Source organism: Fukomys damarensis, unplaced genomic scaffold (assembly GCF_012274545.1).
Source record: "Fukomys damarensis isolate Sample0158 unplaced genomic scaffold, DMR_v1.0_HiC HiC_scaffold_28, whole genome shotgun sequence".
NCBI lineage: Eukaryota > Metazoa > Chordata > Mammalia > Rodentia > Bathyergidae > Fukomys > Fukomys damarensis.
In genome coordinates this window covers 40,478,568-40,504,000 of record NW_022900940.1, presented here as the reverse complement: position 1 = coordinate 40,504,000, position 25,433 = coordinate 40,478,568, and the positions used below count along the sequence as shown (strand labels likewise).

At 52.7% G+C, this 25,433-nt stretch overlaps 2 protein-coding genes across 7 annotated transcripts in view; one reads left to right on the top strand and one right to left on the bottom strand.

Annotated features, from left to right (window-relative positions):
• The window catches only part of Cacna1d (calcium voltage-gated channel subunit alpha1 D), a 325,064-nt gene extending 305,523 nt beyond the window's left edge, over window positions 1–19,541 (top strand). For 3 of the 6 annotated variants that reach the window (XM_010643039.2, XM_033757094.1, XM_010643043.2), the window contains 8 exons: window positions 9,299–9,412; window positions 10,013–10,380; window positions 10,974–11,000; window positions 11,988–12,134; window positions 12,476–12,639; window positions 14,934–15,055; window positions 16,363–16,683; window positions 17,109–19,541. In XM_010643039.2, coding sequence (XP_010641341.1) covers window positions 9,299–9,412; window positions 10,013–10,380; window positions 10,974–11,000; window positions 11,988–12,134; window positions 12,476–12,639; window positions 14,934–15,055; window positions 16,363–16,683; window positions 17,109–17,402 — 1,557 coding nt within the window. In that variant the 3' untranslated portion in view covers window positions 17,403–19,541. Of the gene's footprint in view, window positions 1–340; window positions 441–9,298; window positions 9,413–10,012; window positions 10,381–10,973; window positions 11,001–11,987; window positions 12,135–12,475; window positions 12,664–14,933; window positions 15,056–16,362; window positions 16,684–17,108 lie in introns of those variants that run through there. The other 3 variants (XM_010643036.3, XM_033757092.1, XM_033757093.1) reach the window with 3 other exon arrangements.
• Window positions 19,542–21,423: 1,882 nt separating this feature from the next.
• Chdh (choline dehydrogenase) overlaps window positions 21,424–25,433 on the bottom strand; it is a 23,338-nt gene continuing 19,328 nt past the window's right edge. The window contains exons 5-9 of the mRNA XM_010643190.2: window positions 24,744–24,897; window positions 24,190–24,324; window positions 23,546–23,688; window positions 23,023–23,125; window positions 21,424–22,814 (exon numbers count right to left, since the gene is read on the bottom strand). Of these exons, the coding sequence (XP_010641492.1) occupies window positions 22,396–22,814; window positions 23,023–23,125; window positions 23,546–23,688; window positions 24,190–24,324; window positions 24,744–24,897 (954 nt within the window). The 3' untranslated portion in view covers window positions 21,424–22,395. The remainder of the gene's footprint in view (window positions 22,815–23,022; window positions 23,126–23,545; window positions 23,689–24,189; window positions 24,325–24,743; window positions 24,898–25,433) is intronic.

Sequence of the window (25,433 nt, the reverse complement as noted above, 5' to 3'; positions counted from 1 at the left end):
GGCTCGTGCTCCGCCAGCAGGTGGATGAGGGGAGGATGTGGGCGCTCACCCCTAATTGCATCACTCTTAGTCTGCAGCACGCCCTCGAAGTAGATTGCTAGCAGGGCTTGGTGCGCAGAGGCAGGAGAAGGTGGGCTGCTCTCAGAGATTCCATCTGTGGAGAATCCTGTTACTTTGTCACCTGAGTTTGAAAAATAGTGAGATTCCTCTCTCCTTTCTATAAAAGCATGGTTCCATCGAAAGCCCTAAAAGGGCTTTTTGTACATTTCCTCCTTTTTGAATCTAAGAGGAGAAGAGATGCTAACAGATGAGATTTCACTGGCTGATTCATTTGTTTCAGATGCTTGAACGGATGCTTTAGAGTTTTGTCCCCGAGCTGCGTCACCGAGCTGGTTAGTCGGAAGGCGTTTGTGGCTAAGGCCTTGGAAGGGCAAACTCTCACGTGGGCTTATTTCTACTGACACAGCATTTCGGGAGAAATGCAGGCAAGAGCAAACCCGAGGCCCCGGGGGACCCCTTCCACGCAAGGCACTCCTCTGGAAGGCGGAAGTGGGCCGTGGCTCATCCAAGGAGCCATGGCTGCCTGTCACGGACGCTGCTCGCGGTGGCTCCTTTCCACGGAAGGGAATGTGCAAGCGTTAACAGTTTTCCCTTCCACGCAGAGACCCAGAGAAAGGGAAAGAGTGAGAGAGGGAGCAAAGGAGAGGGGCACCTGCCCCACAGAGCAGTGAAATGAACACAACTTCCTGATGCTGGCCAGTAACAAACTGCATATATACATATACATATATATACATGTGTATATATATATATATGTGTGTATCGTATACACACACACACACAATAAAAAGAATAAGCGGACCTACCTAGGGTGGGCAGTGCACTCTGTTCCAAAGTCCTGCATCCCTAGTCCGCCCGAACTCCCAAAGACTGGCAGGCCCGTTGGCGCGGAGCTGACAGAGACCCTTTTATATGCCAAAACGTCACGACCTCCTGGCCGCCTGGCCAGGCCCGCTGCAGTGACCCAGGGCAGAATGCAGTGAGAAGGGCACAGGCCAGAAGTCTCAGTCATACCCACTGAAACCAACACACACCCGCATGCCAGACCAGTCCAGGCAGTACCTCAGGTTCCATCTTACTGTGTCCACGGGAAATGCCTCCATACCCAAACCTCATCTAACATTGTTCGTCTTTAATTCGTGCTCAGAGCCAGTCTGGGGATGCCTCTTTGGAAAGCTGTATGGTCTAGTTTCAAGGACACCGGGAGCCAGGGAACCTGGGTTCTAGTCCCAGCTCCAGCGTTCACTTGCTGCGTGACCTTGGGCAAGACACTTAACCTCTCTGTGCCTCAGTTTCCCCATCTGTAAAATGGGGGTACTAATGTTGACCTACCTCACAGGGCTGTTGTGAGGAATAGCTAAGTGATTGTAAAGCACTTTGAGCGTATAGTTGCTTATTATTAAGACTACAACAATAATATCATATGCCTGTTTACTACCAGAACTTTAAGAAATTCTTATCTTCCTTTTCTATTCTCTGTTTTGTTCTGTACTATAGTTACCCATTGAGAAAGAGAATTTGCCCCTTTTTAAGATACGTAAGCAATGCACAAAGGGTGTTAATGGCGATAGTTCAACAGGTTGCGTTCTCACATTGAAAGAACAGTAGATTTTTGCCTGAGAAGTTGGTTGATGAGGGTTCCTGATCTCAAATTCTCAGCTGATTCCAAGTAGGGGTCAAGGAGTCCCTCCTCTGATGCCGAGCCCAAGATGTTCAGAGTGGCTAATGAGGATTTTCAGATTGATATTCAGAAGTAACCTAAGTGTAGAGGTCATGAGGAAGAATCAAAACAAATTGAAGTCCCTGAACTAAGTAGAGAAGGGAAGAGCTTGTGATTCCCTTTTACTTGCCCTGGTGTGTGCAAACCAAAGCAAGGGTGCGTGTGCGTGTGTGCATGTGTGCGTGTGTGTGTGTGTGTGTGTACGCATGCGCTCACCTTGGGTAGAGAGTGAGGGGCGAGGCAGACTCTGGGCAGCACTGCCCCTGCCCCTGCCAGAAGTGGTCCTTCCTCCCAGCAACCTGGGGGGCAGGAGCCTGGAAGGCGAGGCAGGGGGTGAAGGCAGTGCCCCCACCCCGAGGAAGCACACCTCCTCCTTTCCTGTCCTAGGGTCACTGGTGGGGCCCTGCCTAACCTTGAGGCCTTCTCCAGTGATGCCGCAAGTACCCGTGACACTTGCCTCTTGGCCACACTGGCACACCACACCAAGTAGCCTCATTTTTCTGAAGCTGAGTGGACCCAGTTACCTTGCTGTGGAGCTGGGCGCTGCTCCACCTCTGCTCCCTTTTGTGTAGACTGCAGGAAGCCTAGGCACTTAACATGGCTTGTATGGACTCTCATGGCTGAGTCTGAGGACCTGGCAGCAGTTTTGCTGCTTTCAGCCCAGTCCTGTATGTGGGGACTTGGTGGCTAGACTGAGAGCCAGGCAGCACACTCCAGTATGGCTGGTCACTTGGAAGATATGAGCAGGCCTGTGTCCACAGCTGTGGCCCCTAGCAGCTGAATCTCCTGCACCCTGCCAGGGTCCTCCCCTCACTCCTCTCCCAGACTCCTCTGTGATCCAGAAACCAAAGGCCTAATGCCTGGCCTAGCGGGGCACCTCTGGACCTTGCTCTGGTCCAGAGGCCCACTTCTGCTCTGACTGGGCAGTATGTGGATATGTTAGGGTTCAAATTCTATTGATAACTGCTGTAGGATCCCTGGAAGAGGAGCTAGTCAGTATTGCAAGCACAGGTGAGAAGCTGAGCCACCCACAGACAAGTGACTCCTGTGTTTGTCTCTGACCCACTCCAGAGCTAAGGACGGTTTATCTCATCCCTGGCTCCAAGGGCCAGCGTGCACAGCTGTTTGTAGATCCATGTAACCCTGAACAGTTCCAGCAGGTGGGACTGCACTTGCCTTTCTTCACATACCTTGCACATAAGTAAAAGCTAGAGAATGGCACCTTTCTAGGTAGGAGTCGGGGCATGATTTAAAGGAACCAAGAGGACCCTGTCCCATTTAGGCATGGCTACATTGCTGAGAGCAGCATTGGCTGACTGACAGCTAAGCGTGCTTTTTGGAAGAAAACTAGGAATTGTAGGGCTGCCTCTAGCTCCCACTTGCAGGGAAAGCAAGGCTTCCTGAAACTTGGTTCATAGGCTCAGAGAGAGCTCCGTCATGTCTCTGAAAATCCTAGCAGGATTGTGTAGCTTCCAGTGCAGTAGAAGTTGTAAGAGATCGCTCAATTTTCTTATTTAGAATCTTCACAGGCACACATACAGCAAACTTGGTACCCAGCACTGGAATCCAAAGTGCTAAACGCTTAAGCTCCTGGATAAAGGAAGTGACACGTACCAGTATCTGTCACAGAGAGGCAAAGGGAAGATTAGGCAGTGGGCACTTCTCAGATAGTACCAGATACCGTGGTATGATCCACTTAAAACTAAGCCATAGGATTAGCCCTATTTTATGTTTTCTGAAAGCAGAAAGATTATTCTACTCAGAATAGTAAGTGTTACGTTTTTAAAAATGTTTGAAAGGGTAGAATCAATGAAGAGAAGTTAAGGCAAGTTATATAGTAGTTAAAATCTTCATTGTAGCATGGTGTGTCATAATATAAACCTAGTACCCTCAGCAGCCCAGATGTGTCATGTTTCAGTTTTCTTCAAGAAGGACCTTGCTAAATGAAACTTACAGTTCCAGAGTAGATACATTGAGAGCTGGTAGGTTTGTTCTCCTTGGCACATCTTAGACCCAAGAGAAGCGGCTATTAGTGGTGTGGAAGGGTGCTTCATCCTCAGACGCAGTAGAGACAGGCCCTCTAGAAGTGCTAGAGGCGAGGCTAGCCAGGGAGGCCCCGGGAAGGACGGGTGGAGAGCGCTGAGCACAGTGCAGAGCAGGACAGGAGGAGCCTGACGTCTGGCGCTGCCTGTCAAAGGCTAGGCCAGTCAGCCTTTCTCAAACTTCTTGTTCTTAAGGCTCTTTTCTATTCTTAAAAATTCTTGAGGACCCTTTGTATATCAATATTCAGTGTCTTAGAAATTAAAACAAATTTTTGAAAACACAAGAATTTGCAAGCACAAACACGCCAAGGCAAAGACTTCATCACATCACGTCGCCTGTGGAAAACCTCATGCAGAAACAAGGACGTGCCAGGCAAAGAACATCAGGCATTATGCAAATCAGTGATCTCGTGGACCCCTGAAGGTAACTTGGGACATCGCAAGGCTTTTGGATCATACCTCGAAGACCACTGGTCTAGGGGAATAATCCAAAGCCCCCCAAAACGCCTTTTGATGGTCCAGTGTTCAGGAGGCCCCCGCATGGCGGCATTGTCCCTAACTGGAACCCTCCCTCTTCTCTCCAGCCTGCTCACCCAGGCACAGGGCAGCCTGGCCCTGTGTGCCCTGCTAAGTTCCGGCAGAGAGTCCTGTGGTGTGGCCAGATCCCAGTACCTGTGCTAGCCTGGAGGAAAGGTGGTCTGTTAGTATGTAGGAGAAACTTGAAAAACCTCATCTCCTCCAAGTGGCGCACCTGAGTCTGTGCCAAACATAGGACAAGTTGCAGTGACAAGTTGTGACTGTTTCCTTTCCATGCTGATACAGTGAGAGCTCTGCTATTTAGTCAAAAGGAGGATCACTCTGAGACTCCATACCCACGCTCAACTGGCTTTGTCTTGGTGATGGGCAAGGTGGGAGTTTGGGAGAGGTTCTGCTAGTATAGCACCGTGGGATGAGCAGGCCTAGTGATCCAGGGTCCTCACCGGGCCTTTCGCTAGCGTTGGCAACGTCTTGGCCCATCCTTCCTCCCAGGATCCAGCACAGTGTGGGGAGCCTATGGCACACGTGCTTGAGTGGGCTGTTTGTGTCGGTCAGAGCTCTAAGAGGTTCGCCATCACTGATCCAGCAGAATACCAGTACGTGGGCTCATGACAATAGGAGGACCATGCTGTCACAGTGGAGTTGTGATTTACAGCTTCTGCCAAGCTGAAAGTTTATGTAATGCTCTCTGCACTTGCAAGAAACTAGCAAGAAGTCATCTGATTTCCCTGTTAGAGCCAAAAGTCAGGGCAGAGGGGACGGGGTACGTCTCAGTAATGGAGCGTTTGCATAGTGTGCCCAAGGCCCTGGGTTTGAGCTCCGGCAGAGAGAGGAAAGAGAGACAGAGAGAAATCAAGGTGGAGCTGAAACAGGTCTCTCATCAGATCGTTTTCAGGGAAAGTTGTAGACTAAATATTTTTGTTTTTACATTTCCTTGAGCCATACAGCCAAGTGGGGCCGCTACCCGGGTAATGTTACTGCTGACTTTTCAGTGAGTCGGAATCACTGTGGATGAGTAACAGAGTGTGTGCCCATGATTCTAACCCTTTGTATCTGACACGGGGACTGTTCATGACGGATACAAAGGCCACAACATGGCATTTTCCCTGGAGGAAGACAATGACAAAATAAGGGGTGTGTCTGTGTGTGCGGAGGAGGTGGAGGACAGATGAGCAGGTTTATTCTGTGAGAACTTAATCTCCAGTTCTTTCCCGTCATGGAGCTAGTCTGACATTGTTCCCGCCAGCTCCTGTGAAAGAGTTAACCAGAAGTTGTCATTAGTGTAGTGACTGTGTGCAGGGCTGGTCTTGGCTGAGTGAAGCCTGCCTGCTGACAAGGGGCAGGCTCTTTGGCCGGAGTTCGCAAGCCTGGCGCCTGTATCCTGAAGATGAATGACCCAGCCCAGTCCCAGCTGGAAACTTGCCTCTCTTTTCTCCACTGCTACAGTGTAGGTTGGGGGCCAGTCTCGGGGCGTGTGTGTGTGTGTGTGTGTGTGTGTGTGTGTGCATGTGCGCGCGTGGTGTTCTGAGAGCTGCAGGTGGCTGCTATGTCTGCTAGAGCCAGTATAGGGAGACAGGCAGAGAAGGTATTTCAGATGTATCCAGCTAGGAGAAGCTCAACCCTAAAAGTGAGCAAGAGAAAGAAAGGTCAGTGAATGTTCGTATTTGATGTCAAGATGCCATAATGTTGTTATGCTGTTGCTTCAGAAATGTTTAGAGAGATTTTCTAGATTTTTTGGTGACTTAATCATTGAGTAGAGTAAATATCTATAAAATTCCAATTAAATGGTGTCTAAAATTTAAAGCATCAGTCTACAGGCAAAGCGCCAACATTTCTTTTCAAAAAAATATTTATGATAACATCTAGCATTTTAAAATCAACCAGAACCGAGGCTTGATTCTGTTTAATATTTTATAAGATTGGACATCTTAAAACAAGTCAATAATGTTTATATTTTATAGTAATTCTGTGTTTATCCAAAACCATAATTCTACTGTGATGTTAATGGAATGACTTTTTATGGCTTTGTGTTGGTTTAAGTGCTAATGACCACATTTCAAATCGAAATAATATTTTGCAGAAGTGGACACAGACATGAAATATGAAAGAATGATAATTTTACTGATTGTAAAGTGTTTATTTCATGAAAAATGTGGTTTTTTTAGGGTTGTGAAAGAACAAGTAATTTTTTTCAAGGGTTTAAGTCAGTTGTTTGTACTTTGAGGAACTGAATCTTGTGCCTCTGGAATTTTTGGAGCAGCCTAAGCTACCTATTAGCTTGATATGTGTGCTAGAAAACCTTCATCATCGTGTCTTGTGATATGTAATAAATTCAGGGTGCTGTGCTTAAGCTTCATTTCCGTTCTAGTTCGGGACCATCTGTGTCCTCCGCCCCCTTGGGTCGCGAGTTGGTGTGGACTCTTTGCAGGTGTGATTTGTCTGCGTGTAACAAACGAACCAGAATCATGGTATCTAGACTTCGACTTACATATCTGGGAAGAGTGATGCTGTCTCTCCTCCTCTGATGTCCTTTTAACGAATATGTTGTCATTATTTGTCTTGGGAGGTGGTACCTTGGGCCACCTCTCAGCCTTCTTCATGATTTATGTTGCTTACAAATTCCTCTGTCCCTTGTCTGATTGCTGCACTGTCTTGTTGACTGAGCCCTAATCCTGTGTATCACTGGAAGACATGCCGGAGAGTTTTTGTTTGTATTATGCAATCATGTTATATATGTATTTCAGTGAAATGTCAACCCATCAACAGAGGATGATGTTAAAAATTATCCAAATAAATAGTTTTCTATTCCTTTTCATTTGACCTAGTCCAGTCAGTTGAATGACAGTAACTAGGCTTGTCTGCTGTCTAAATCGGGAGTGCTCTGGTCCCTGCTGCCTTGTAACATGATTAACATGAATAATTTATTTGGGGGTGCTGGTGGCATTGCACTGTCATCCGGGTTTATTTTTGGAGATGCCACCAGGTGCCTAAAGCCTTGTCTCTTCTTGTTTGAGCCTCAGCTATGTAACACAACTTTCCTTCCAGTTGATCCAAAATCAGACAGTGAGACCCTTGTTTAGCTTATCATCCCCAGAAAACTGTGCTCTAGGAAACTGAATGATCGTATCTCAGGCTCTTCAGTCCTACTGGGAGCAGCCTTTCTCCATATGCCTGCAGCTGGGCTGCACAAGACCTTCTACCAGCAGATCTTAGAGTTCCCCTCGTTTCACTTCCACAGAACGGCAGGTGGTTCTGCCTCGGGAGCAGATGACTCCCCGCACTTCACTGTGCTGAAGTGAGAAAACTCGGGAGAGGGAGAGCGTGTGTGCCTGTGCGTGTGCATGTGATCATAGGGTCAGAAGGGTGAGGAGCTGCTTCGTGGATCACGCCAGAGACATGGCTTGACCCGACACGCTTCTGTCTGTCCCCTGCAAGACCACAGCACTTCTAGCCAGCAGCCTTGACACTTGGACTCCCGGCACCGCTTTCATCCTCCACAGTTCACGAAACACACAGACCTGCTGTCTCTGTTCACAGCAGGGTTCAGGTCAGACTCTGCTGTTGTCACGTATTTACACAGCCATCTCATAGCCCCTCAGGGACAAGGCCATTTTTAGGGATGGCTTCCTGGGAAGCCAGTTCTGCCCGCTGCTGGGCACCTGTCCTATGGCCTGAGTATCTCGGGTGTGCTTGTTGTGCTTCGTCAGTGTCCTCTGTGAGGTGCTGAAGGAAAAGGGCAGGAGTGTGGGCTCCTCCCCGAGGCCCCAGCGCTCTGTGACCAGCTGGCCTTTGCAAACCACCCCGACACGGGGACCCCAGCTGCATGTGAAGACCTGCACAGCCAGCGTCTTAGCTGCTCTGCCCGTTCTCAGCAGCTGAGGAGCTGCTGGTAAATGAGGAGGTGCCGCCCAGATACAGGACCACAGGCCAGGGGCAGAAGGGAAATTCTTCTTTTGGACGCAAGACTTTGTGGGAAAGGATGAAGTAGCTTCACGGTCCCTATTAGTCTTGAAAGCAGCATGCTATTTTCCTTTAAATCGGGGGCTTAAGCGTCGTCACTTTCTCAGAGCTGGAGACTGCACTTTCCCCATCTGTAGTCCCGCAGCGCTGCAGAATGTTTCCCTAACAAAGCTGTGAGTTTGAACAATACAGGGCTTCCCCCAGGATATACCCCAAAGATCTGGATGGAGTAAGGAAGGCCAGCTGAGTGGTTCTCAGGGGCAGTGCAGAACTTCCCAGGGCGCCTGCTGATCACCCGGTGGGTCTTGTGCTGCCTGCAGAGGTCAGTGAACAGTTTTCATGGCCTTCAGAAGCGTGGCCCTCCCTTGGCAGACCGCAGCTCTCTCTGGGCTGCAGGCCAGGACACCACAGATAGCCATGGCAGCCCTCCTGCAGAGCAGCCGGGTCTGTGTGTGTGTCAGCTGTTCTGTCGTGGTCCGAGTGTGCTGGTGATTGCAGTGTGTTGTGTCTCACTTGTTTCATGACTTTTCAGCAGAGCCAGTGACCGTGATGCCTTCTTGGTCTGCTTCCTCCTCTGGCACCTGCACCTAGGCTGCCTCATCCTGGATGCAGCCTTCCCTTTAGAATAGCCAGGCTATGCTCCCTACCCTGTTTGAGGCGCAGGAGATGCAGCCTGCAAGTGATCTTGCCATAGACTATCACTTAGACAGGCACCTACAACCTTGGCCATGGCAGACAGACCCTAGTACTAGCAAACAGGAAGTGCTTCCTGCGAATGGGGCATTTGCGGAGGAGGTGATCCCCCCAGCCACACCCAGCAACCCTTCGGCTGCCTTCTGTTACAGTCCATCAGTTCCTGGACTGGACTTCAGACACTCCTCCTCCTCCCACCGCTGAACCAGGCAGGAGCAAATCCAAGCTCCAGGCTGAACGTAGGACTCGTGTTGTCTAATCTGTTCTGCTGTTTTCATTGATCTAGGCAGGATTAAGGACACTGCATGACATTGGGCCAGAAATCCGGCGTGCTATATCCTGTGATTTACAAGACGATGAGCCAGAGGAAACAAAAAGAGAAGAAGACGATGTATTCAAAGTAATTATTCCACGCCTAGCTACACACTGGCCACCTGGATGGAGTAGGGCAGGACTGTGGCGGGGTTCTTAACGATCCACAGAAGAGTCTGGAGAGTACAAACCAGCTGCAGGGTGCAGTGGGGCTTGAGACCATGTCCTCCGCACCCTCAGGCCTTTCCACTCAGCAGGGCCTCTTCTAGGCCAGGCCAGCTCCTTCCCTGAGTGCCCCCTGCCCTTGGCTGGCAGCTGCTGAGAAGCTTGGCCACGGTCACTGGCCAGTGTGGAGGAGCACCCTGGGTCCTGCCAGTGGCTTCCCACACTTCTGTCCCTCCCTGGGTCCTTAGCGCCCCTTGGCCACCCCACCGCCTCTGCTCAGAGGGACCGGAAGAGTGCACTCCAGTGGCAGATGAGAGCTTGCTCCCTGACTCAGGAACTAGTAACCTTCCTCGTGTCAGAGGGACAAACGGCCACACCAACCAAATGCCACCCTGACCATTGAGACAGACTGTTTTGCAGCCTACCTAGAATTTGCTTTTCGTGTAGAAAGAATTACCTAACATAGCTAGCCTGCATCAAATACTTGTTAAATTACCTGGTGTTGTCTCCCATTATTTTGCAGAGAAATGGTGCCCTGCTTGGAAACCATGTCAATCATGTTAATAGTGATAGGAGAGATTCCCTTCAGCAGACCAATACCACCCACCGTCCCCTGCATGTCCAAAGGCCTTCAGTTCCACCTGCAAGTGATACTGAGAAACCGCTGTTTCCTCCAGCAGGAAATTCGGTGTGTCATAACCATCATAACCATAATTCCATAGGAAAGCAAGTTCCCACCTCAACAAATGCCAATCTCAATAATGCCAATATGTCCAAAGCTGCCCATGGAAAGCGACCCAGCATTGGGAACCTTGAGCATGTGTCTGAAAATGGGCATCATTCCTCCCACAAGCATGACCGGGAGCCTCAAAGATGGTCCAGTATTAAAAGGTAACCTTTAAAATGTGTCTGTGCTGGTAACAGTATTAGAATTTGTGAGTTGCCCCTGAGCTGTGTCTTGTCTGCACACCAGCCCCTGGAGGGCCCTGAGAGACGGCCTGCGGTCCTGTATCCTGCCTTGTGGGGTGATTTCCTGAGAGCACACCCACACAGTCCACCCCGTCCCCCAGGTGTACTGAGATAGGCTGGGCCAGGGGTTGGGGATTTCTTCTGGAAAGGGCCAGAGAGAGAACCATGGTCTCTCTTGCAACTACTGAACTCTGCCGTTGCAGGGTGAAAGCTGCCGAGAGTACACCTAAGTGAACAGGTGCAGCTGTGGCCCCACAGAACCATGTGCATGGGTGCCAAAATCTGGATGTGCTCATGTCTGATGAAATGTTTTTCTTTTCATTTTCCCCCGGTCCTTTTATAAGTGTAAAAGCTGTCCCTGGCTCACGCACCACACAAAAGCCCACGCTCAGCAGGCACAGCATAGTTTGTCCACCCCTTACTCTGGGAAGTCACCTGACAGCTGCACTTTAAATGTTGCTGGAAATGTTTAACTTTTATTTTCTCCCTCCCTCCCATGTGCCTTTCCTGGATAGGACACGCTATTATGAAACGTACATTAGGTAGGTGCTCACTGCCTGTGTTTCTGAGGTAAACGCTGCACTGTCTTGTTACCAGCTGGCCTCTCCCAGTGCTGAACAGAAAGAGTAACTTCGTGGTGCTGAGCAGCCCAGCAGATTTTCATATTCAGGGCTGCACACTGGGGTTGAACGTGGTGGTTTATATCTGCATAGCCCCTGCTGCCAACCAAGAACTGGTGGGTGCCTGCCGGGGGGCTCCCTGGAGGCCCACTTGCATGGCATGGCCCGAGCCTCCTGAACCAGGTATCAGGTCTCCCTGGTCATCGCCCCATGTCCCTCACCCTGTGTGCTGCGTATTCTGCTCTGCACGTGTGGACGGGACGGTCATGTCGGGGCAGGCAGGGATGGGTCTTCATTTGGAGCCCTGGGGCCCGGGCAGGACGCAAGGGAGTGGGGCGCTCCAAGGACACGCAGCGGTTCTTTGTTCTTTTGGGACTGAGGATTGAACTCAGAACCTTGCACTTGCAAGGCAGGCGCGGTGCCACTGAACTAAATCTGCAGTTCTTTCTCTGGAGAGAGCATTGATGCTGCCTATTCTCTTGGGGCTTGAGAAGCCTGATTTCAGGGGGATGGTGTGACAGCCTGGGGCAGGGTGAGTTATAAACAGAGCAGAAATTTTCCATGCGCACCTCCCGTGACTGCATTCCAAGCTGCCTTCCCCTCCAACTTTGCTGTAGTGGGAAGTCAGTCGTAAGGAGGCCTCTTCATTCAGGGTTAGGAAGTCACACTGGGCTGAAATGGGGGCAGGGGCATCAGAACAGACGGCCTTCTTTTTGTCCTCCGGGTGACACTGGCACCTCAGCTCCCGCAAGCAGTTCTGCCCGGCATTGCTCAGGGGGCTGAAAGAGACCGAGCACACAGCGCATCCTTGCCAGAGGCCTGTCCCACCTGCTGAGGCAGGGGTGCCTGGAGAGCAGCCAGGAGCTCCCAGGAGGGCTGCAGGCTCTCAGACCTCTGTCCCAACTGCAGGTCTGACTCAGGGGATGAGCAGTTCCCAACTATTTGCCGAGAAGACCCCGAGATACATGGCTACTTCAGGGACCCCCGCTGCTTGGGGGAGCAGGAGTACTTCAGTAGTGAGGAGCGCTACGAGGACAGCTCTCCCACCTGGAGCAGGTGAGGGGCTCCGGCTTGGGCGGAGATCGGGAAGCTGCCCCCACCGGGTCCCTCCTGTCCCTGCATTCAGGATTCCCTAAAAAGCAAAGCCGGAGCCCCAGCTCCGGGGCAGGGGAGGGCAGAGGAGGCGGGAGGAACTGGGCAGGAGTTGAGTGCTGGCATGTTTCTTGAGCCCCCCCCCCACGGCCCTTGCTCTCCACCAGCATCTTCCATGACACTGAGGCAGTGAGGACTGCCTCGTCTGCTAGTCCTGAGTACGAGGGACAGGAACGGGACTTTGACAGCGCTCATTGCCCAGCATCTCATGTGAACCTTCTCTTTGGGCCCTTTCTGACTGATAGGCAAAACTACAGCTGTTACAACAGATACCCAGGCAGCACCATGGACTTCGAAAGGCCCCGAGGCTACCACCACCCCCAAGGCTTCTTGGAGGATGATGACTCACCTGTTGGCTTTGATTCTCGGAGATCCCCCAGGAGACGCCTACTACCTCCCACCCCACCGCGTGAGGCCGGATTTCTTGGTTTGGGTGAAGCCTCCCAGTGTGCCTGTCCCTGCTTGCAACCCCGGGGGGACGTGGCATATTTGTTGTACCATATCTGGGGCCACTCGTCCCTCAGACCAATCCCCCGGGAGGAGATCACATCCTGTTTCCTTTTTCTCTCATTCTTGTCCACTGTGATGGAGCCTAGAACACTTGCAATGGTTACTGGCTCTCAGAGGAGAGAGAAGCAGAGTAACAACCTACACTCGCACGTCAGAAGGGACTTCCGGGGTGTACAGAATCGCCTTTGAGCTGGGGTCCGTCCTGGGAGGGGAGCTTGTGTTGTCATCAGTCCTGTCCCTGTCCTCGCCCAGGAAGCGGAGGGAAGTGTGGGTCGGGTGTGGAGCTCCTTGCCCAGGCCTGCCCTGCAAACCTGCGCTATGCAGAGCACCGGGGATTCTTGGCATTGGCTCCCACCCAGGTTTATTTCCTCCCTCCCCCTCTGTGCCCCCAGTAGGCTGGTACCCTGTGCTCAGGGGCAGGTCTGGGCCTTGGGGTCACCTGCAGGACATGCTCTCCCGTTCCTGGACCATCAAAGCCGGCCTGCAAGGGGCTCACCTGCCTCTCCTGCGGCACTGATGATGGCGCTCTCAGCGCACCCCCTGGGGAAGGGTGTGCTATCCCCTGCCTGCTTCCAGTGCCGGGTTTAAATCTAAGCATGTAGCCATTTGGGTGCCGGTTAATGAATACCCATTTCTGCGTTTCTGAGGAATGAAGTTTAATTTTGATAATCGGTAACCAAAAATAGCTGAGACATGGTGGCTCCTGAGTGTGCCGACTGCCGGGCAGGCAGAGCACTCTGGGTGGTGCCTGGAGCCCCATGTCTCAGTGAAGCTGTCACAGCCTGCTCGGGAGTGGAAGTGGACCTGTTTCCATGGTTAATATTTAATTGTGCAGCTCCAAACACATGCTGCTGAATGGAATCAAACTGTACCTCCTGAGTACTAGAAATATGCACAGGAGGGGCTGGCAAAGGCCCCTGCCCTGCAGTTTTCACTGCCTTCCTTAGACCTGTGCCTTTATCTCTGGCCGTCCACACCACCCAGGGGGACACATGCATGCCTCTCCATAGATGGCCCAGCCCCAGTGCCAAGAGGCGCTTTGCTGTCAGCTCAGACCTCGGGCAGGGACAACACTGAACTGCTCTGGCTGTGTTCTCTGCCACTGAGGCTTGACCTTCTCCAGAGACTGATGGAGGGATGCAGGGACCACTGTGGGACATGGAGAGGCACCGTACGCATCTGGTCCTGCTCTGAACCGGCAGGGAGGCATGTCCTCTGTGGCACACTGTTTGGTGAGGGACGGCCTCCTGATGAAGGCAGCTGTGCGCCATACAGCAGCTCAGTTAGGAGGTCCCAGCATGCACCTCGGTGGGCGTCGGGCCAGAGGCACAGCTGCCTGTCCTGCTCATTCCCCCACCCTGGGTGCTGGCCAGTGAGAGGCTTGGCTTTTTCTTCATCACAGATCCGTCTCTAGAGCTTCATATGCAGTTCCAGGAAGACTCCCACGGCAGCCCCTGAGGTTCTGTAGAGGAATCAGGAGGATATGAAGTTTTGCTGGGGTGCAAGAGTGCTCTATGTCCTTGGAAGCAAATGTCAAGGAAGGGGCAGTTGAAATAATGCAGCCGCTGCTTGTGAACTACACTGGTCTCCCTGAAACAGCTCTGTGAGGGTGGAGAGGCTTCCAGCAAAAAGGCCTGTGGCTCTGTTGCTCTCAACAGAATTGAGACTGATCTCCTAGGCCTGGCTTTCTGTGAGGTCGGAAGCCCGGATCATCTTGTTGTCTTTCCTCACCTGAAAACTCCACTCAGAATGGGTCCTAGCAGGTGGCCGTATTCTTAGGGCTGTTCTTTGCTTGGGTGCCAAGGAGGCTGGGTCTTTGCCAACAGAAGTTTGCCCCTGCCTGCTGAGCTGATTAGGAGCAGGCAGATCCCTCCCTTTTAAGAGGTAGAAACCCAGGGCCCCATACTCGGTCTCTGGGAGGCGAGAGCAGGGTCACTCATGTGCTTGTTTCCTGTGCTACCTGCCCGACAACAGGCAAACATTTAAAAGTAATCAACTTGTACTTTTAAAAAATCTCTTGAGTTGGGCTGCTTTCCTCCTCCACTCCTAAAGTCGAGATGGTTTGGGAGACTCACTAGATAATGCTTCATCTGGCATGCACGGCTTGACTCCTCCTGGGGCTTGGGGGGCTCATGCTGGAGGCCGGCTCTGGACTGAACGTCCTTCACAGGCATGGTGCGCTTCACTCCACAGCCCACCGGAGATCCTCCTTCAACTTCGAGTGTCTGCGCCGGCAGAGCAGCCAGGAGGAGGCCCCGCCATCCCCCACCCTGCCACACCGCACGGCCCTGCCTCTGCATCTGGTGCAGCAGCAGGTACGTGTCCTCCTGGCCTTGCCTCTGCCTTGGCCACTCTTGGAACGTGACCCTCCCCAGCAGCTGTGGGGAGGGATGAACCCTCAGTCCCACTCTGCAGCTGCTCCTCAGGGAGGTGGGATGAGTGGGCACTTGAATCCAGTGCCCACACCTCTTCTTGGTGAAGGTGGCCTGCTAAGGTCCCAGCCCCAGATGGCCCAGTCGCTAGTCAGGTTTCCGGTGCTCAGGGTTGCTCTTTATCTCCTCCAAGGGGCGGTTCCTCCACTAAGGTCCCTTCCTGGAGCCCTCTGCAGATGTACCCTGTGGCCCAGGGCACCACTGCCCACGGGAAGGCAGCAGAGCAGGCGGCAGCCCACAGCCTAAACCCCACTGACCAGAGCTCTGCTTCAGGGGAAAGAATGTGGTTCTTTTTCTTTCTGAAAACCTGCTATGGGTATGTGGGGCAGGGCTGTCCAGGGAGAGCCTAGCAGCCAGTCGGGGCAGAGTCAGGGCTCTTCAGGGTCCTCACCCAGCGTCCTGAATGAATGATCGCTCAGTGGTCACTTCAGATTTTCTGAGAGTCTCTGCCAGCTTTTTACTTCTCTGCATACACTTCTAATGCCACTTTAGTCTTGTGTCCTCATGGAAGGACAGACCTGTAGAAGCCCCAGGCCATCAGACCCAGGCCATGAATCGAGCAGGCATGGAGGTCCCTAAAGAGCGTGGCTCCACCCAGACCCGGGCCAGGTCTCATTTGTCCCAAATGCCCCCACTGGCGGGCCGTGGCTTCCTGTTTGACCACGGGCCTGTACTGTTGACACAGATGGGCCTGGGCACCCTCTGCAGAGCAGGCATCCCAAGGCAGACCTGCTGTGGAGGAGTCCTAAGAAGCAAGCTTATGCCTCACATTTCAGAACCTATGGAAGGAAGGGCTGCACGAGAGCAAGGAGACCCAGCAGTGTTTCCCCACGTGAGCTGGAATCCATAGTTTCCCCTGAACGTAATTCACTTTAACACCCGGAGTGGCTTGGGTGATACATTTACACCCCACTGCTTGTTCATCTTCCTGATTCTTCATCGCGCTAAAGCAAGTGCATGAATTAGAAAACTCCTGGGCACAGTGCAGAAAATGCGCTGTGGATGTGGGGTACAGAAGACGGCACTAGGAAGGCAGCTCTCCTGCCAGCTCACTGCATTGTCTGCAGCACGCATCCTTCGGAGCCCTCAGGGAGGCTGCATTGTAAAGCAGCGTCTGTGCCCAGTCTTTCTAAAGGGACACAAGGGCCAGAACCCTGAGGCCTCCTCCTTCCCCACCTCTCTCTCCCCAGATCATGGCAGTTGCAGGCCTCGACTCAAGCAAAGCCCCGAAGTACTCACCAAGCCACTCAACCCGGTCATGGGCCACCCCTCCAGCAACCCCTCCATACAGGGACTGGACACCGTGCTACACCCCCTTGATCCAGGTGGAGCGGTCAGAGTCCCTGGACCAGGTCAACGGCAGCCTGCCATCCCTGCACCGCAGCTCCTGGTACACAGACGAGCCTGACGTCTCCTATCGGACTTTCACACCAGCCAGCCTGACCGTCCCCGGCAGCTTCCGTAACAAGAACAGTGACAAGCAGAGGAGCGCGGACAGCTTGGTGGAGGCAGTGAGTATAGTCCTGCGCCATGGGAGGGCACGCCCCAGGGACAGCAGAGGCTAGGGCCAGTCGCATGGCAAGAGGAGGTGGTGTGGCCCTGTCACCCACGTTTGACAGCTCTGATAGCAGAAAGAATCCAGCCAAGTCTCCTAAGCGAGCTGCACCGCCCGGACATGTGCACTTCCTGCCAGGGCCGCTGCTCTGGCCATTATCTCCCTGGTGGGCACCACTCTTGTTGGGCCATGAGTAGCTTTTCAGCTCTGTGACGTTTCCAGAGCCGAAGCCATCTACATTTAGTTGTCGCGCATAAGGTCTAGTAAACACGACTGGGCTGAGAGCATAACACATCGTGCAGGGTGGCGAGAGCAGCTCTTTCTGCCACCTCCCTCCACCCTTGTAACACATGCATGCACTGGGTCTTCTTTCCCGCACAGGTCCTGATTTCCGAAGGCTTGGGACGCTATGCAAGGGACCCAAAATTTGTGTCAGCGACCAAACATGAAATCGCCGATGCCTGTGACCTAACCATCGATGAGATGGAGAGTGCGGCCAGCACCCTGCTCAACGGGAGCATGTGTCCTCGGGCCAATGGGGATGTGGGCCTGGTCTCTCCCCGGCAGGACTACGAACTCCAGGAGTTTGGGCCTGGCTACAGCGACGAGGAGCCAGACCCTGGGCGAGATGAGGAGGACCTGGCCGATGAAATGATCTGTATCACCACCTTGTAGCCCCACTGAGGGGCAGACTTGGCTCTGGCCTCAGGGGTGGGGGTGCAGGAGGGCCAGGGATAAAGTGCCTCATAGTTAGGAGAGTTTAGGCACTAGCTGGGAGGACAATATTCAATTAAGACTTTTGTACAAGCGATGTCATGCCTCAAGGAAGCCATAACCCTGGTAGGAGCAGGCTCCGAGCAGCCGAGCCTGGCAGTGCCCTGTGCACTAGGCCGGCCAGACAGCAGGCCCAGCCCTGAGACAGGATGGTGAGGAGTCAGACCAGCCCCACATGACACACAGGCAGGTACGACCCAGGGCGCCCACCCACGGGCACACGGGGGAAGGTTAAAGGTGATGACCATCACCACACCCGTGTCATTACCTCAGCCACGGGTCTAGCATATCACAGCATATCCATTTTTAAACCCTGCTTCCTGGTTCCGGTTCCGCTCTTTGCAGTAGTGTGTGTCAGAACCCCGCCACCTGGGCCCTTCACCAGAGGGGAGCGGGAGCAGACAGACGAGGTTTTCTGTTAGGTGGCACCAGTTTACATGAGAGGACACCACTCGGATGGTCAGTTCTGACTCACCCTCAAGGGCAACTGTAAGCTGGAGTAATAATGCACTTGCAACCAGGTAAACTTAGATACGCTAGTTTGTTTAAAAATTATAGATTTCCTTATTGTACATGACTTGTAATATACTACAATTTGTATTTGTAAAGAGATGGTCTATATTTTGTAATTATCGTACCGTATTTGAACTGCAGCAATACCCATGGGTCCTAACAAGTGTAGATCCCCACTGAAATCTAGAAACTGTTAGTATTTTTACTGGGGCTATACAGAAATAGAGCAAATTCTCACTTATTCTGTGAAAATCCTTTGGGGGTAAAATTTTGAGTTCAAAAGAACTTGACACTACAGAAATTTTTCTAACGTATTTTGAGTCACTATAAACCTGTCTTTACATCGGATACACAAGATGACGATTTGCAGTCTTTTCTTTGGGCAAGAGTTTTGATTTTGATATTGTACCTTTTATCCACCATGGGTTGCAACTGTCTTTTGTTTGGTTTACGTGACCCTGCAGTTAGCTGACAGAGTGAGTCAAACCAGCCACTCTGCCCTGGGGCGTCCCTCGGTTTGGTTTCCTCAGCTGCCAACACCAGCGTGCAAAGAACTGCACGGGTGAGCACAGCGTGTGCGCCTGTGCTGGGCACTGGGGGGTGCTGCGTGTTTTAAATCGGGAGCTGGGGCGGAGGACGGAAGGGGCACCGTGGTGACCAATGGGATTAGGATGTTGGGGTCTGTATGGATCGTACTGTGGCCTTTTACAAATCTCTGCTGTGCTCTGTGTTCTCTTCGAGGGCTTTTACATGCAACTGAAAGAGGGCTGAAGTTTTCGTGAGAATGCACTCACTCCAACCATGTGTCTTGGGAAACCCGCTTTCGGATCATTAGAACTGCCAAGGCTCCCTTTCTGTTAACAGTCATGCAACGTCGTCATGTCACCTTGGCAGGGATTTGCTGCAATCAAAACGACAGGTAGCAATTTTGGTCCAGAATTTTTAACTAATATGTAGAAAACCTGTCAGTTTTTTGTAAATAACGACACTTTGTTACAAAGACCTCACGAACCTCTTCGTAAGACATTCTTAAATCCAGATCCAGGCAAAAACACTTCAAGGTTTGTAAATGACTTATTTCCTGACATAAAGCCTTTTTTATTAAAATGCAAAATGTTCTTCAGAAAAAAACTGTGTAATTTCCTTGTATCTGGGAGCTCTCCTTGCACAGGCTGGCTTTGCCAGCGAGAGCTTCAGAGAAACAGGTGCTCTCCAGGGCAGCTCTGGAATCAGGTAGCTTTTCCTCAGCCTCCTTGCATGCCAGAGGTAACTTAATACCAGCTGCAGAGAGCACCTTTTCTCCCAAAGGGCTAAACCACTGTCAACATTCTCTCGGACTGTGTGTGTCTGCTGGGTATTGGTCTTACTGTGTGGCTAAACATCAGCAGGGCAAACCGCCACCCCAGGACTGTATGTTCTAGAACAGGAGATGGTCTCTCCCGGAGTCAGTGAATGCTGGTGTTTTACAGGCTGCTCCGCTTCCCATTGTCTGTCTGCTTGAAGCCTGGTTCAACTTCTCATCTAATATTAAATTTCTCTTGGTAAGAAAAATCTAAAGTTGTAGAGCATGGTTCTTTCCTTTTTTAGGAGTTTCAGGATTCAACATTTGTTTTTTTATCTTCTCTCCCTGTGTCCCTAAGAACAGAATAGTTTGTGTCTTTATTAATAACAAAGTAAAAATGGCTACTGTGATTTAACTGTCAATGAACTGTGAGGACCTAGTTAAGAGCCGAATCTATGGGCCAGGGATTAAGCTCAGTGACACTGCATCTGCCTGCCAAGTTCAAGGTCCTGAATTTGATTCCTGGATAAAAACAAACAAAAAAGCCCTGCTCTATTCAGGGTGCAGACATCCGCTTAGCCAGACGGCCCATCCAGCTCTAGTGTGTGCAGAACCGGTAGAGGCTGGGAGAGGAGGGTCAGGACAGCAGAAGGTGCCTGCGAAGATGGTAGCTGGATGTACCACCACTTGCCTGTGCCTCCACTCTTGAAGCCAGAATGTAAAAAGGACATCATGCGAGACAAACCAGTCTAAAGTGTCCCTGTGGCTGCATTTCCCACGGGCTTTTATTTTTGGCTGGACAGCTGACTCATTTGTAAAAACAGGGTTAGCCACAAGCTGACATCTTGTAGAGCCCTGACTCCCTTACTTACTGGCACCCCAACCCCAAAGTGGACTCTGGCTACACTTTGCATTCATTGAAAAGTCATTTCTCCTCCTCTCTGTGGAGCTGGGAGGGCAGGGGAGGTGGAGGAACAGACTTGGGCCCAGCTTTCAGCATTAGAACAGGCTTGAGGGTGATCTGAAGACAGGGTGGAGGTGGGCGCTGGAGGAAGGAGCCAGCAAGGGCCGCCTGGGTTGCAGCCAGGGCTTCTGAAGAGGGGGGCTTATTTCCTTCTGATTTTTAAAAGAAAGAAATCTGTGTGACAGAACTGATGTCATGTTGGTTTATCAATGGAAATATGAAAAAAGCCTTTGGGAAGCAGGATGTGGTTTGGGTGGGGTGAAGAATCTATTTGCATTTATGAAAACTACTGCCGCAGCCTGGCCTGGAAGTGGAAGGGCTGTACTTTGGGCACAACCTCCCACCTCTATGATGCCCTTTCTGCTTATGCTGGTGGCTTCCCCTGCTCCCCTCTGGGCTGGCCCTTTCGTCAGAACTGCTAGTGGCATAAGCGCAGGGCTCCTTCTGGGACAGGACTCCTCAGAGCTCTACACACATGCACTGCTTTCTGTGAGGCCCCTTCAGCTCCAGGTATTACAGGCTTTTGGCCCAGGAGTTCAGCTAGTCTGTCCAACTCCCCGCAAGACTATGGCCAGCGGGGCTATTCGGGCATCGCCTGCAGGACCCAGAGGAGGGACAGCCTTGGATGTTGGGACAGGAGACTCCCTGGGAGAAACCTCGAGGAAGACTTAAAAATGTCTTTTTTGACCCTCTCTTAGAACAAGAAACACAGTAAGACACAGGTAAAATTAAACAAGAGCTGCCTGACGTTTGAAAAGAAAGGAGAAAAGTCAGGCAAGTACATACTTATGATCTCCCCTACTCAACAGGTGAGTGTGAGGCCAGCCTGAGCAACTTAGTGAGACCCTGCAGCAAAGTCGGGAGGAAAAAAAGAAAAGAAAAAGCATGATAATTTTCTTCTACCTTTCCAGTAGGTTTTTTTTTTTTCTTCTCCCTTTTTCCCATAAACTCCCAAGTTTTTCTCTTTAGTCTGGGCTCAGTGTAGCAGGTTTCCAGATAGCAACTGTTTTCTTCCCTGCTATAGGTGGTAGCTTTGGGTATCTTGAGAAAAATTAACCCACGATGCATTAGTTGTTCCCTGGTAAAGAGAGTCTGGATAAGGCCCCTCAGTTAACAAGTTACAGGATTACAGGACTGAGTTACAAAATGGTACTTGTATCTGCTTTTGTTCTCCTGAAAACACAAATCTTCTCTGTTGCTTCTTTCACCCAGTTGTACTTTACTGCTTTTTCAGCTGTCTCAGCACCATTTTCGGTCTATTCCCACAGATGTGTAGAGAAAGAATCCACCAGCACTGTCTGTGTGGGGCCGCTTCCAGGGCCTGAGAGGTTCTCTCAGGATCTCCGCTTCAGGATGCAGCTATGCCCTCTTATGAGGAGCTTTCTCCAGGCTTGTGTTATTCCTGGCGACAGGAAGATCTTCTGAAATGTTAAATCGTGAAAGTTTTGGTAATGAGGCACAAGTGGCCTTCTCTCCTTAAACAAGGTCAAGAAAGCCTCAGTTGAGCCTGTATTCCTCGAGAACCAGAGCACCAGAGTTGGGGCTGTGAGCCCCTCCAGTACCCAGCTACGCCCTGGACCCGTGTCCTGGGTGTTAAGTGAGGATGGCAGAGGAAGGGAAGCCTCGGCTCACCCTCGCTGGCAGCTTTCCCCCAACCAGGGACGCCAGGAATGTGAGCCAGCCAGGGCTGAGCTGACTCTGGTGTGATGCTTGGTTTCAACTTCAAACTTGCAGCCCCTCCTCAGGGAGCCCCTGTTCATAGGGGAGCCAGCAGAGAACCACTCCCAGGAAGGCAGCAGGATACTGGGCTGGGGCAGGCCACGTGGACATGAGAAAGGACACGGTGTAAGTTAGCCCTCTGCCTCTACAGCCCCCGGCTCTGTCCCCTGAGGGAGGCAGGGTGGAGGGGCCTGACCTGAATGCTCGTCTCCCCCAAAGGGCCCAGAGGGAAACACTGGGGAAAAAGAACTTGACTCCCTCACTGGTACTAGTCACATGCTCTCAGCCACTGAGTGGGGCCATCGGGCCCCAGCGTCCTGGCCAGTTCAGGAACAAGCACTTGGAGCAAGGGCTATGTCAGTCAGTCTTCCCAGATGGCCAGAGGCTTCTCCCATCACCCTCAGGCAGTGGCTGTGTCAACGCTGGGTGGCCAGCGTCTTGGGCTTGTAGACAGGAACGTCCTTGTCCCAGAGTGCTGGCAGCCCCTTAATGATGTCAGCTGCCTTCTCTGCGATCATGATGGTGGGAGCGTTCAGGTTGCCGCTGACCACGCTGGGCATGATGGAGGCGTCCACAACCCTGAGGTTCTCCACCCCCAGCACCCGGGTCTCTGGGTCCACCACGGCTGTGGGATCCGAGGGCTGGCCCATCTTACAGGTGCACGAGGGGTGGTAGGCACTGTCGGCTTTTGCCCGCACAAAGGCATCTATCTCCTCGTCTGACTGCACGTGGCTTCCCGGCTGGAGCTCCTTTCCTCGGAAGGGAGCCAGTGCGTCCTGCGCAAAGATTTCTCTGGACAGCTTCACACACTGACGGAAGTCCTTGATATCGGTTTCTGTGGAGAAGAGACAAGGGAAGGCCCTCCTGTTACTGTGCCAGCCTCACTGCAAGATCTACAGGATGGAGAAGCTCCACAAACTATGGGGGACAAAGTTTAGGGACAGGGATGGCTGAGCCACGGTTCAAGGATAAATGGGAACTCCATAAAGGCATTCCCACCACTGGAGCCAGACCCAGGAGAGATGAACGTGGTGCTGAATTACCTGTTGACAAGTAGTTGGGCTGGATCACAGGGTGGTCCTCCGGGCTGGCACTTCTCAGTTTGAGCCAGCCCACACTCGTGCCCCGCATGGTCCCCACATGCACCTAAGAGAGCCCAGAGGACACAGCAAGGTCTGCAGTGGCCTCCATCAACCCCAACTCACGGAAAAGAGGCCTCAGGTTCCAGGGGGGAGGGCCCGGGTGCTGCATCCAGTTAAGAGCAGAGACGGTGACCCATTTCCACAGCGATGCCAAACCACCCGTGAGCCACTCCTCCCTTCCACCTTTATATTCTACAGTCCCACATGTTCAGGGTGGCACTCCCAGGGCCGAGGCAGCCTTGTCTGTCCACTGATGGTGCCTGGGCCCTAGGACCTGAGCATGCCCTGCAGGCTGACGTGCTGTGCTCCTGGTACACTCCCTCCTTGGGGAAGACTCCAGGCCTGGCTTCCTCACCCCACCCCTGCCACAGCTCCCTGCGGAGATGAAAGGCAGCATCCGGCCAGCAGAGGCACCACTGCTCACCTGGTAAGCTTCCTGCTGCGTGGGGACCCGCCCGTGGTCAATCACCTGGGAAGGCAGGAAATGGAACTGGATGTCGGGGTGGGGGACCCCGGGCTGGCTGCGGATGAACCCGCCTGTTTCCAGATGGGCAGTGGCTCCGTCCCCTGTGTCAGGAGAGGACAAGGCGGAAGAGCCTCAGTGAGGAAGGCCAGTACTGTGCCGGTGTCCAGCCCCACGCCCTGTCCACAGCTCTCCCCTTCCCCCAGGGGGTTCACCGAGCACCACAGCTTCAAACAGCAATCATGCCAGAGAGCCGGCTCTCACTCAGCTAGCTGTGTGTGTGAGGGTTTGGGAGAGGGTGCTTGACAAGCAGCTTCCTGGCCCCAAGGCCACCCATCCGTGCCTTTCCTCTGGCTCCTGAACCCCATGTGGGCGCAGACCCAGCCCCTGGGCAGCCTCATCTGGACAGGTGCTTTTGCCTCTGGTCCTCATACCAGCCCACCAGGAGGAACAATGGATACCCATTTTCCAGATGGAAAAAGTGAGGCTCGGCGCCGAGGTAAATGGAAGAATTCAACTTCAAACCTGGCATTGTGAGGCCAGAGCCTTCACTCAGCTCTTCAAGAGAGACTATGATTATCTAGCAAGGCTGCCAAAGAGCCCACCTGTGAATCTCCAGAGCCACTCCAGACCGATGCAGAGCCTCCGCAAGGGCTTCTGGGTGGAGTGGAGGGTGATGGGCTGGGTGCACGCCTGCTGAATGTACACCTCCAGGTGGTCCTGCAGGTTCTGGCCAACTCCTGAGACAGGCGGGAGTGGTAAGGGAGGTGGCTACACGATGGGCTCAGGTGGTTTCTCAGTGTCCCATGGGCTGGAAAAGCACTCCTGTCCACTCATGTCCTGGACCCGGGCCTGCTGGATCCCTGGGTCTCAGCTTGAATGTCCCTTCCCGAGAAGCTGAGCCTGCAGTGTGCAGTGTCTGCCAGCCAGGCCCTCTCTCCTACGCCCACGCTGCCTTCCTTGCCCGTGTGGGAAAGGCTGGAAGGAGAACAAAGACCCTGTATCCTATGAGGCCTGGGGGACCCCGTACTTGCAGAGGATGTGGCAATCCCAGGAAGCACCACTCCTGTGGCCCCCGGGCACCTACTGCACTAACACAGCCCACTACGCCACTTCGTTTTGCAGAGGCAGCCTCTGGGGAGCCAGGGCAGGCACTCACCAGGCAGGTGGCACACCACGGGGATGCCCAGTTTCTTGAGGTCATCTGCATTCCCGACACCTGAGAGCAGGAGCAGCTGTGGAGAGTTGATGGCGCCCCCACTCAGGATCACCTCCTTGCTGGCATAAACCTGGAGAAGCAGGGGGCTGGCCAGTCACACTCCCTAGAGAGCCGGCTCCTCGCCAGGCTCATGGAGCAGCCAGCACCAGCAATCACGAGGTATGGTGCCCACGCACAGCCCCAGGAACACTGCCGCTGCCACGGCCACCAAAGCCTCCCGCTGGCTCAGGAGGAAGAGGAGGGCCGGGCAGTTCCATTATGTGCAGCCCTGGGGACGAGCAGCAAGAGTGGCTGTGCGATAGCCAGACAGTAACGGGGGCCATCAAACAGGGAGCGCGGACTTAAATGAGAACAATGAAGGCAGGCCCTGAGCCAGATCTACACGCGGGCGTGCAAAACTCCCACACGCCGCTGAGCAGAGAAGGCACAAGGTCACATTTTCCACACGGGAGCAGTGACCCTGTACGAACACATTTACGGATTTTAAAACCTCCAATACAAACCTATAAACTTCTGTCAACACCCCGACAGGGCGCAGACGATACTGGGGGACTCTGGGAGATGAGCCCGCAGGCCAGGGTGCTCACATCGGGCTGCCCCGCCGGGCTGGGGGCCGCCTCCCCTCACCCC